Source organism: Anguilla anguilla, chromosome 14 (genome assembly GCF_013347855.1).
Source record: "Anguilla anguilla isolate fAngAng1 chromosome 14, fAngAng1.pri, whole genome shotgun sequence".
In the NCBI taxonomy this organism is placed as follows: Eukaryota; Metazoa; Chordata; class Actinopteri; order Anguilliformes; family Anguillidae; genus Anguilla; species Anguilla anguilla.
In genome coordinates, this window is record NC_049214.1 from 13,862,161 (window position 1) to 13,873,401 (window position 11,241).

The 11,241-nt window shown below is 53.1% G+C and overlaps 1 protein-coding gene across 2 annotated transcripts in view; it reads left to right on the forward strand.

Annotated features, from left to right (window-relative positions):
• Positions 1–11,241, forward strand: part of grk3 (G protein-coupled receptor kinase 3) — a 60,161-nt gene that overhangs the window by 46,271 nt on the left and 2,649 nt on the right. For both annotated transcript variants that reach the window (XM_035390075.1, XM_035390076.1), the window contains exons 13-19: positions 324–431; positions 1,456–1,522; positions 3,354–3,454; positions 5,621–5,687; positions 7,501–7,596; positions 8,456–8,618; positions 9,809–9,945. In XM_035390075.1, the coding sequence (XP_035245966.1) occupies positions 324–431; positions 1,456–1,522; positions 3,354–3,454; positions 5,621–5,687; positions 7,501–7,596; positions 8,456–8,618; positions 9,809–9,945 (739 nt within the window). The remainder of the gene's footprint in view (positions 1–323; positions 432–1,455; positions 1,523–3,353; positions 3,455–5,620; positions 5,688–7,500; positions 7,597–8,455; positions 8,619–9,808; positions 9,946–11,241) is intronic.

The window sequence follows — 11,241 nt, forward strand, 5'->3', positions numbered from 1 at the left end:
TGCGTGTGTGTGTGTGTGCGTGTGTGTGTGTGTGCGTGTGTGTGTGCGTGTGTGTGTGCGTGTGTGTGAGTGTGTGTGTGTGTGTGCGTGCGCGTGCGCGTGTGTGTGTGCATGTGAGTGCGCGTGTGCGCGTGTGTGTGTGTGTGAGCGTGTGTGTGTGTGCGCGTGTGTGTGTGTGTGTGCGTGTGCGTGTGCGTGAGTGTGCGTGTGTGTGTGCACGTGCGTGCATGCGTGTTCGCATTGTGTTTGTATTACCTGAGTGACTTCTGGCTCTCATGGTGATTTCTGTATTAATGCCGTACTTGTGTGTGTGCGTGTTGCAGGGGGACTCATGGCTACATGGCCCCTGAGGTCCTGCAGAAGGGGACGGCCTATGACAGCAGCGCTGACTGGTTCTCTCTGGGCTGCATGCTCTTCAAACTGCTGCGAGGGTGAGCATCCTCCATCTCTGTGTCTGTCTGCTCCCTCCCTGCCCCCCTCCTCCCTCCCTCCCGCGCTCTCCTTTTCTCTCGCTCCTGTTTGATGTGGAGTGTAAAGTTTAAATGTCAGTGCTTTGGACCCAGGAGGTCAGCTCACAGACATCAGAGAAAGGGAGGGAAGGAGGCGGAGAGAGGGGGAGAGAGACAGAGAGAGAGAGGGAGAAAAGCAGGGGTGGGGGTGGTTGCCACGGCGAGGGAGGAAGGCGGAGCGGGGCAGCGTGCGGGCGAGCGAGAGGAGTGCGTCCCTCCATTGATGTGTCCGTGCGTTTGAACACTTCAAAGGCAGGAGAGAGAGGTCAGCAGGGCCCGGCCGGGCTGCAGGATGAGACAGACCGAGAACCAGAACACAGCACACAGGACAGACCCGCCCCTATCCCCACTCTCCCACTGCCCTTCTGTGAAAGACCTGTCCCAATCCCCACTCTCCCACTGCCCATCTGTGAAAGACCCACCCCAATCCCCACTCTCCCACTGCCCTTCTGTGAAAGACCTGTCCCAATCCCCACTCTCCCACTGCCCATCTGTGAAAGATCCACCCCAATCCCCAGTCTCCCACTGCCCATCTGTGAAAGATCCACCCCAATCCACACTCTCCCACTGCCCATCTGTGAAAGACCCGCCCCAGTCCCCACCCTCCTGCTGCTGTCTGTGAAAGATCCACCCCAATCCCTACCCTACCGCTGCTGTCTGTGAATCACCCGGCCCATCTGACTCTCCCACTGCCCATCTGTGAAGGACCCACACCAATTCCCACCCAACGCTGCTGTCTGTGAAAGACCCCACCCCATTCCCCATCTCTTCCCACTGCTTGTCTGTGAAAGAGTGTCTCTCCAATTTTTCAGTTTTTCTTGCTCCGTACTCTCAACCCTCCTCCACCCCCACAACCAACACACACATACACACACACACACACACACACACACACACACCCTCCCCTCCCCCTGTCCATCACCAACGGCGAGCCATCTCTTTGCAGGCACAGTCCATTTCGACAGCACAAGACCAAAGACAAACACGAGATCGACCGCATGACTCTTACCATGGTGAGTGCACACCCCGACCCCCTTCCACGAACTACGCTTCCCATGATTCCTAAACAGCTTTTCACCAGACCCCAGGTCCTCATGCATACCTGCAATTATCTTTGTCGTCACATATTCACATTGTGGTATAGAACGCTCAAGGCTTTATCTTTGAGCGGAACTGAAACATTGAACTGTTTTATGGAATATTATCAAAAAAAATAATAATCTTTAGAATTTGATATTTAAACTGCAGCCTGATATTTATTTGAAGAACAAATGTTGAGAGTTGAATAAAAAAAAAATTTCAGGAAATCTCATTCAATAAGCATGAGATGATGAACACTAGGAAAGTGGCCATTTGGCAGGTTCATACACCCCAAGCATCTAGCTGGCGCCAAGCTGGTTTGTAATTTCTTGGGATATTCAACAAAAAAGTGCTGCGTGGGCTTTGCTCCGCCTGCAGAGGGGTTCTGAGCACCTTTCTGATGAGCCGTGTGCATCAGAGCAGGGAGATCCTGGCAAATCACATGAGAATATTGGCTTTGCATATCCAAAGACAGGCTGCGCTGTTTCTGTCGGGAAGGTTGTTCCTGTGAATTCTAAATGACATTCGGTGTGTGTGCGTGCGTGTGTGTGTGTGTGTGTGTGTGTGTTCGTCTCCGTGTACGGTGCATTTCAGTACAGGCAGGATTTCACTTAACTATCTGACACCAACTGCAAGACACCACATTGCCTGAGGCGAGCAAAATATTTTGTCTCCAGATAAGTGGAGTAGGTCCCGGAGAAAAACAAGAAGTGACTGCAGAGGAGCCGCTTCGTTTTCCGCCGAGACTAAGCGGCATTTTACATTTCAATAAAAATAGAACGCGACTCGACTGCGCTCCGCCTCGCCTCCTTCAAAGGGCTACAAATGACCGATTTAGAAAACGCACATTCTTCATTCTAAATTACCGCCTGATAAATCTTTTAATCCCCAGACGGTGGGCACCGCCAACTTATCATGAGATTGTAAAAGCATCCAAGAATTCGCCCGTCAATTAAAGGATGTTAAGAATATGGCAGAGATCAACATGACTAATCGTTGAAAGCAGACAATAGTGGTAAGATGGCAGAACTGTAGCTGGATAGTGATTTATTCTGGATTAATTGCTCGTGTGGTAGACAGTGTTTCGTCCTGCTCTGCGGTACATTTTCATTTTTCAAGCTGTTCTGACAAGTTTGAGAAGGAGGAAGGACGTGGATGCGCTGTTATTTTCAGGCTGTCACCTCCAGCTGAGGGTGGTGTTGGTAAGCGTGCGCGTGGGGGGAGGGAGCACGACCGGCGGCGGCGGCGGCGGCGCATGTTTTTAATTGGATGGAAGCGGGGCGCGCTCGTCTGTCGATGAGTGGAAATGGGCGGAGTTCACTTCCTCGGTCTCTGTCCGGGAGGGGGGTGGGGGGGGTGGGGGGGGCACGTGCTCGGTGCTGGAGCCTCCACGCCCGGATACCAAGCGGGGAGGTCAGGGCCGTGGAGAGCTGTACCGTGTGTGGAAACGCACTGTTGACTTAACACGGTCACATGGCGGTTCGTCATGTTGACACGATGCAAACATCGCTTGTTTGACAACATCACATGTATTGACAGACACGTGCAAACATGTGTGAGGGCACGCGACTTAACACGCACCACTGTTGCACACGCACACGCACACACACACGCACACACACACGCACACTCACTCACACACTCGCACATGCACACTCACACACACACACACGCACAGAAGCGGGTGATGCTGTGGAAGAGTGTGTGATTATGGGCCTTCCTGCCCGGGTGTGGTTGCTAACCTGCTCCCTGTCTCCCTTTCAGAACGTGGAGCTGCCGGACTCTTTCTCAGCAGAGCTCAAGTCTCTGTTGGAAGGGCTGTTGCAAAGAGACGTGGCCAAGAGGCTGGGCTGCCTCGGGAGGGGGTAAGAGAAGCCGCCGCAGCCGCCGCCGCGTCTCCTGGGCACGTGGCACCGGGTGCGTCTCTGATTGGCCCATGGCACCGAGTGCGTTTCTGATTGGGCTGTGGCTCCACGTGCGTCTCTGATTGGGCCGTGGCACCGCAGACCGCGAGCGGCGTTGCAGTTCGCAGCCGAAGGTCGACCCGGCGACCCGAGCCGTCAGACTTTTCCTGTGCTCCGTCGCAAAGCCCCGCCCCCCACACACAGGCGGTCACCGTAACCCCGCCCCCTCCGCACCTTTAACGGCCCGCGGTCTCGGCCACGCCCTCTCGCCAGAGCTGCGGACCCTCTCAGCCGCATGCAGCAGAGCTGCGCCTCGCTCGTCTCCAGCGGTTACGCCTGCGCGTTTACCTGGGCACGCGCTCCCTTGTGTTTCTGCACACCTCGTGTGTTTATATAAATATCGCCCCGACCCCCGACCCCTGCCGTCAGGAGACTCCCCGCTGTTCCCTGACCGCGTTTATAATCGCCTTTTTTCCTTCTAACAAGGTCTAAGCGTCCCCCCACCAAAATTAAAACCCCGCATGGCAATTTAAAAAAATCAATCATTTTGAATTATAAATGACGGCCTCATTAATATTCATCATGGGCGTGTCACACGTGCGAAGCAGGCCGATTGGGCTCTGACGGACGGGCCGGAGCGATGCATGAGTAACGCAGTCGTTTAGACATCTCTGCGCCGCGCGCCGGCGAGCCCTTCGTAGCCTCCGCTCCGCGCGGGGGAGGAGGCCGCGGAGGCGTCTGTTCACGCCAGAAACGCCTCCTCCTCTTAGCCCCGCCAAAGCCAATACTGTTTTTTTTTTTTTTTTTTTTTTTTTTTTTTTTGCTTTGTTTTCCCGCAAATATTGACCCATGAGGTAGGACAGGCGATCGACACGACTCCGCGCCGCGTCTTTATTTGCGTGTGCTGCGCTGGCGCAAACGTCAGAAGACGGCCTCAGGCGGGCCGGGGGGGGTGTCAGTGCGTTTGTGTGCGGCGTCTTGGTAACGGGCGCAGTCGCGATGCCGTAAAGCGCGTCGTCTCATTGGCGCGTCGCGGCGTCAGGAGGGTCAGGCCCGCAGACCGCAGGGCTCTCAGGTCACATGTCCTCTGACGCTGAGCGTAGCGGCTAAAGAAGCCCCTGAGATCCAGAGTAGCTCAAACCAGGGATCTTCGCTCGAGGGGTGAAGCGCGGTCTCATCGTACTGCGTTGGGACATTTTTATTTAATTTATTTTTTTTGTGCACGAAAGAACGGGGGGTCTTTTAGCAAGGGGTCGTGTTGCAAATTGGATCTGTCTGCTCCTTCGGGATTGGGTAAGAGTGGATTTTGAGGATGGCTAATCGAACTTCGGAAGGGTAGAGTCAATATATCCAATCTGATTAGGTCCTGCTTGGGATTTGGTTCCATTACGTCCTGCAGTTCTGTGCTCAGTTAGCTTACAATGCACCGTCACATCGCATAGTATTTGTTGCCGACAAGCAGTAAAACAAATAAAAACAACGGGACAAAGAGAGCTTGAATAATAATAGCGAGATGTGTGCCGGTGGTCTGTTTTGATAAGCCTCTGAATTTCTGTAGCGTCGAAACATCTTCTGTTCCGAAGAGCTGCGGCGCATTCCATTTCATTTTTCCAGTTCTTGGTCGTCTGTGTGAATCTTCAAACCTGTAAATCTTCTCGGGGAATGTTGAGAGTGGAAAGTCTTCCTGGTCCCCCCGGAGGGCCGGAGGCACAGCTGCTGACGCTGAACAGCCGCGCTGACGGAGCTCCCCGGACGGGCTCCTGCTCTCCCGTGTGGCGTCTGTCACTCCGCCGGCGGCCCGGGCGCGGTGGGCGGGGCCCTGGGCTCCTGACGCCGCCGTTCGGGGACCCGACCTCTTGAAAAGAAGGGCAGTGCGGCCGGCACTCTAAGCATGCTGGGAAGGGGATTTCGACCCCCGCTCGTAACGACGGAACGGTCGTGCTGGGCTTTCCGCGAATTCTGCGCTGCCACCTGGTGGCCTGGCGCGGAACCGCGCCGGCGGTCTCGTTTCCAGCGTGGCTTCGAAGAGGTGACGTGACGGGAGCGGGGGGCGTTTCTCCCGTGTGGGGGGGGGGGGGGGGGCTTTAAGGTTTCAAATAAACTGAGGGGTGGTCTTTCTCTTCTCAGGGCTCCAGAGGTGAAGGAGCATCTCTTCTTCAAAGGGATAGACTGGCAGCAGGTCTATCTCCAAAAGGTGAGGCGAACTCGGCCGTCCCGGCTGCTCGGTGCCTGTGAGTGCAGAGAACGCCCGTCGGCTCCCGAAAACGTCCTCTCCTCAACCCCAGACCCCTGAGCCCAGAGCCCAGAGCCCAGAGCCCAGAGCCCAGAGCCCAGACCCCAGACCCCTGAGCCCAGACCCCTGAGCCCAAAGCCCAGAGCCCAGAGCCCAGACCCCACAGCCCAGAGCCCAGACCCCTGAGCCCAAAGCCCAGCCTTTCTTAAGTGAACCCCGGGATGCTCATCCCTCTGGCCTTCATTCCCTCACATGGCGGAGGGCTGTGTTGTATGTAGTGTCTTCACTGCCACTGCGGGAGAGAGGGTGCTTATTCGTTTTTTTAGCAGGTCTTTGATTGGTTTGATCCCTTTAGTCATTGGAGGACACCTAATGGAGGGTTATGCGTTGGCTCCTCCCATCTGTACAGACCCCACCCACACTCCTAAACTCTGGTGCTGAGGTTACAAAATGGCGCGCACACACACATTCATATACACACGCACGTAGCCACGCACACACACACACACACGCACACACACACACACACACCGGTCCTGCAGGCTGACTGATCATTGCAGTCGTTGGCGTCTGCATGTTTTCCTCTGGCAGTGTTGTAATAGAAGAGATCAGCAGCTTCTTGTTTCTGGTTGGAGTCATCTGGCTGATTAAATAGCCTTTTGTTTTGGCTCGCTGAAGAATTTGCCCCTTTTGTTGCCATGGATTCCCCTTAGCTACCAAGAAAGCAGCTCTGCAAGAATGTCTTTATCCCTGTTCTGTGCTTACACTCTCCGACACAGGCCTGGCACAGGGAATTGTAACTCTGTTACCTCCGACAGGACCGTGTCACTGTTTACCTTTAAAAGATTGTAACTGTGTTACCCTGACACACAGCTGTGTGACCTATCTGGGAGAGAGCTGTGTGACTGTGTTACCTAGGACAGAACTGTGTGACTTTGGGTCTTGGAACGGAAGTGTGAGTGTGTTACCTGGCACACGCCTGTGACTGTTAAGTGTGACATGACTCACTGTGTTTCCTGTGACAGGACTGCGTGACTGCACTGTAGCAGTACTGAGCATGTGCGTTGGTGTGCTGTGCTTTGCGGAATAATACACCGTGTGGCATTGTGTCGTGTGGTCACGTGACAGTGTGTAGTTGTGTGTGAGTGCGTTGTGTGCTTGTGTGAGTGCGTTGTGCAGGTGTGTGAGAACGTGGTGTGCGGTTGTGTGACTGTTGTGCGGTTGTGTGAGAACGCATTGTGCAGGTGTGTAAGTGGGCATTGTGCGGGTGTGTGAGTGTTGTGTGGTTGTGTGAGAATGCGTTGTGCAGGAGTGTGAGGGCATTGTGCGGTTGTGTGACTGCGTGTGTGGTTGTGTGACTGCGTGTGTGGGTGTGTGAGTGTTGTGCGGTTGTGTGAGAATGCGTGATGCAGGTGTGTGAGTGGGCATTGTGCGGTTGTGTGAGTGTTGTGCGGTTGTGTGAGTGGGCATTGTGCGGTTGTGTGAGTGTTGTGCGGTTGTGTGAGAATGTGTTGTGCGGGTGTGTGTGGGCGGGCATTGTGCGGTTGTGTGAGAATGCGTTATGCAGGTGTGTGAGTGGGCAATGTGTGGTTGTGTGAGAATGCGTGATGCAGGTGTGTGAGTGGGCATTGTGCGGTTGTGTGAGTGTTGTGCGGTTGTGAGAGAATGTGTTGTGCGGGTGTGTGAGTGGGCATTGTGCGGTTGTGTGAGAATGCGTTGTGCAGGTGTGTGAGGGCATTGTGCGGTTGTGTGACTGCGTGCCCTTGTTCTGCAGTACTCTCCACCCTTGATCCCTCCGAGAGGGGAAGTCAATGCCGCAGACGCCTTCGACATCGGATCCTTCGACGAAGAGGATACCAAGGGCATTAAGGTCAGCCAGGACTCCGGGTTCTGCCTGTCTGTCTGTTTACTCCGCCCAGCTCTATTATGTCTTCTGTAGTCTTTGTTCCTTCTGTTGTGACTCTACTGGTCTGTCAGCTCCATAGACTGTAGAAAAATATAGACAAAGTCACTGTGACATCACCCATTGACTCTCCATGGGCTTGGTGAAAAGGGTTTTGAAGCCTGGGTAGTGTAGTTTGTGGACACCGCCATGTTGTACAAATAGGAGCCAGAGGGACTTGAAGTCCAGTCGTCTACTAAGCGCGTGAGATACAGTGACTCGGTAGTGAAGCAAACTGTCCCTGATTCGTCCACAAAATATTACCGGCTTGTCCAAATAGCACAATAACTTAACAAATCGGCATATGGGGAGACGTTAAATGAAGAAAAAACACCAGTTGCGACTACTTTGTCTTGCGGGAAAAAATGATTGACTTTTTGTATTTTGACCGTGTTGTTGCCGTGGACTTCCTTTAAAACGGGCTCTACGCTGGAGCCAGCTGCAGTGTCGCTCGTGAGCAACGTCTTTCAACAGGACAAGGAAGTGAGCTTCAAGAACGCAGCCCGGTTTTGGCCACTTGGTCAGATCAGTGACCTCTCTGCTCTAGTACCTACTCTACGAGAGCTGCTCAGGCCTTCTGTCTGTCTGCTGTGTCCGTGGCGAGGAAGCGTTTTGCAATCACTGCCGGAGTTGCGTTAGGTTGACGTGGTTGCGCACTAGCTAAGTGGTACTGTGTGTGTGAAGATTTGCGTGTTCGCCGCAGTACCCGGTTTGAGGAGCCCACCTCTTTCCTGGGGCTGGATTTAAACGAATGCTTTCTCTCTCTCTCCCCGCTTCCTCCCTCCAGCTGCTGGACAGTGACCAGGAGCTGTACAAGAACTTCCCCTTGGTGATCTCGGAGCGCTGGCAGCAGGAGGTGGCGGAGACCGTGTACGAGGCCGTCAACTGCGACACGGACAAGAACGAGGCCCGCAAGAGAGCCAAGAACAAGCAGCTGGGCCACGAGGAAGGTGAGGCCTCGGCTCACAGCGCCACCTGCTGCACCGGAGGACGCGCGGCAGGCATGTCCGTACCGGGTCACCTTTGTGGGACCTGGAAGGGAACATTTCCAGCTCTGGTGAAGGAGAGAGACACCTCTCAGGAGTCTGAGGGCTGCAGACTTACCCTGTGTGTCTGTGTGTACGAGAGCTTATTGGCTATCACAGGCCATCAGATTTTATTTCCATAGCATTAAAATGATTTTTACGTTTAGCAGGTTCTCTTATCCAGAGTGACTCACGCAGCTTACGTTCTTATACATGAGGCCCATTTATACAGCTGGATGCTTACTGAGAGCATGCAGAATCAGTGCCCTGCTTACTACAGGGGTACTGCGACTGTGCCCGTCCTGAGAACCAAACCTACAGCCTCAGAATAGCCCAGTCACCTCACCATTACACTCTTCTGCTGTCCTACGTGGCTGTCTGTTGATAAATATTGTCCGTGTGTGTGCGTTTGGTGCGTAAATTATATTCTTAAGTATTGCATTTTTTTTTTTTAAATAATGTTTTTCAAAATGTGCACGTTCCTCTCTTACCTTTTTCTGCATATGAACAGTTTGGAACTCTGGTTCGATAATGAACACAAAGGAAAGCTAACGACAGACGAAACGGCAGCCAAAGCGCTTGCTTCACCTTCCCCTGGGCACAGACCTTGTGAACAGTGCTTCCTAATGAATTCATGCTACCTTGCTAGTGTAGCTAAATGTAAATCAATATGATTTAACTGCACTTGTAAGTTACCCTGTCCCCCACCCTACCCTCCGCCTTGTTTTTTTGGCCCGAACAAAACAGGAAGTAGTGTTCCCTGTATAACTTGTGTTGCGCAAGTTGCCGTGTGGTGAAGTGCATGGGCAAAAAAAGCTATATTTGGTTCCATGTTGAAATGACTGTTTCCATTTAAAAACAGAAATGTGTTCTCAGAAAAGTTCAGTGATTTGCACAGGAGTTGTGTCAGTTTTGCAGATTATTTAGTTCTTAATTCCTGTGCCTGTTCTTTTTCTCCTGTCTGTCCGTGTGTCTGTGTGTGTGTGTGTGTGTCTGTATGTGTGCGTATGTGTGTGTGTGCGTGTGTGTGTGTCTGTGTGTGTGTGCGTGTGTGTGTGTCTGTGTGTGTGTGCGTGTCTGTGTGTGTGTGCGTGCGTGTGTGTTAACGCGCACAGACTACGCCCTGGGGAAGGACTGCATCATGCACGGTTACATGCTGAAGTTGGGGAACCCATTTCTGACGCAGTGGCAGCGGAGATACTTCTACCTGTTCCCCAACCGCGTGGAGTGGAGAGGGGAGGGGGAGTCTCGGGTGAGTCCCTGCAACTCCACCTCCACCCACGTCTTCAACACCACCTCTGTCACTATCAACACATCAACCTCCATCACCATCTCTATCACCATCAACACGTCTACCCCAATGACCACCTCTATAACTATCAGCGCATCAACCTCTATCACCATAACCTCCTAAACTTCCAGCTCCACCCCTGTCTCTTATCTGCACTGTCTGTGCCATCCTTGCCGATCAGATGGCCATGTGTGTGTTTGTCATCCTGTCTGAGATTCAACGCTGGCTGTCTGTCCTTACTCTGTAGGCCCAATGGATAAAAATCTTAAACAAACATGGACTGGTAAGTGTACCCTGCTCTGCCTCCTGGCTCCTCCCTCCGTTTCTCCCTCTCTCTCCATCTCTAGTTTAGTGAAAGGATGGAGCGAGGGAGACGGGCGTGGATGGAGGTGCCATGACGCCTGTAGACATGTGACTTGTTTAACGGTAGCGTAGCTGTGCGGCGAGCGCCGGCGTGTTTAGGACCCTGTTTTGGCTTCTCCTGGGCTTTGGAATCCAAACGTGTCCCCTTCCCTCCCACCGCCACCCCACAAGGCTGTTTCTAGCTCCACCCCCATCCTTTGCCCCTCCCCCTTTGACCATATTTAGACACTCAGGTTCTGTCCCATGTGGCTGCTCTGATTGGCCCTTAGGGCCAGTCCGCTTCAGGTCTTAGGTGGTACTTTTTTGTGAGAGACCAGGATGGAAAAAACCACTGATGGTTTGTGTTGCTGGCCTTGTCCCAGTTTTGCATGCTTTCTGACCGTAGTCCTGATAGCTTATTCCGTAGTCCTTGTAAACAGGCAACTGTAACCCAGGGGTGGGCGACGAGGGTCATATTCGTTTCTGGTTTTGATGCCAACTTCTGCCCTTAAGTACTTAATTAGCCCTAACATTTATGCCATCTGAAATTTTAGCATCATTCCTTGGCTAAGCACATGAATGACAGCCAAGGACTGCCCTTGTGTCCCTGTGTGAAACGTTTTACTCTGATCTAATCTACGAGGGAACCAGTGTTGGCGTACGCGGCCAATTAGCTTCTTCAGCCAGGATATTTAGTGGAAACAAATCTGCACTCACACATGCCCTCCAGGACTCTGCCCACCCCTGCTCTAGCCAATCATATACAGAGAAGAGGGAGAGAGAAGTACCGATATCACTGGAGAGAGAGAACAGTCCATCCCTTCAGTGCAGTTAAGAGAACTGGTGAAAGACTGGGAACTGGGGCTCTAGGAGTTGCATCAATGGAACGGGAGGAGCAATGCATTGTGGGTGGTA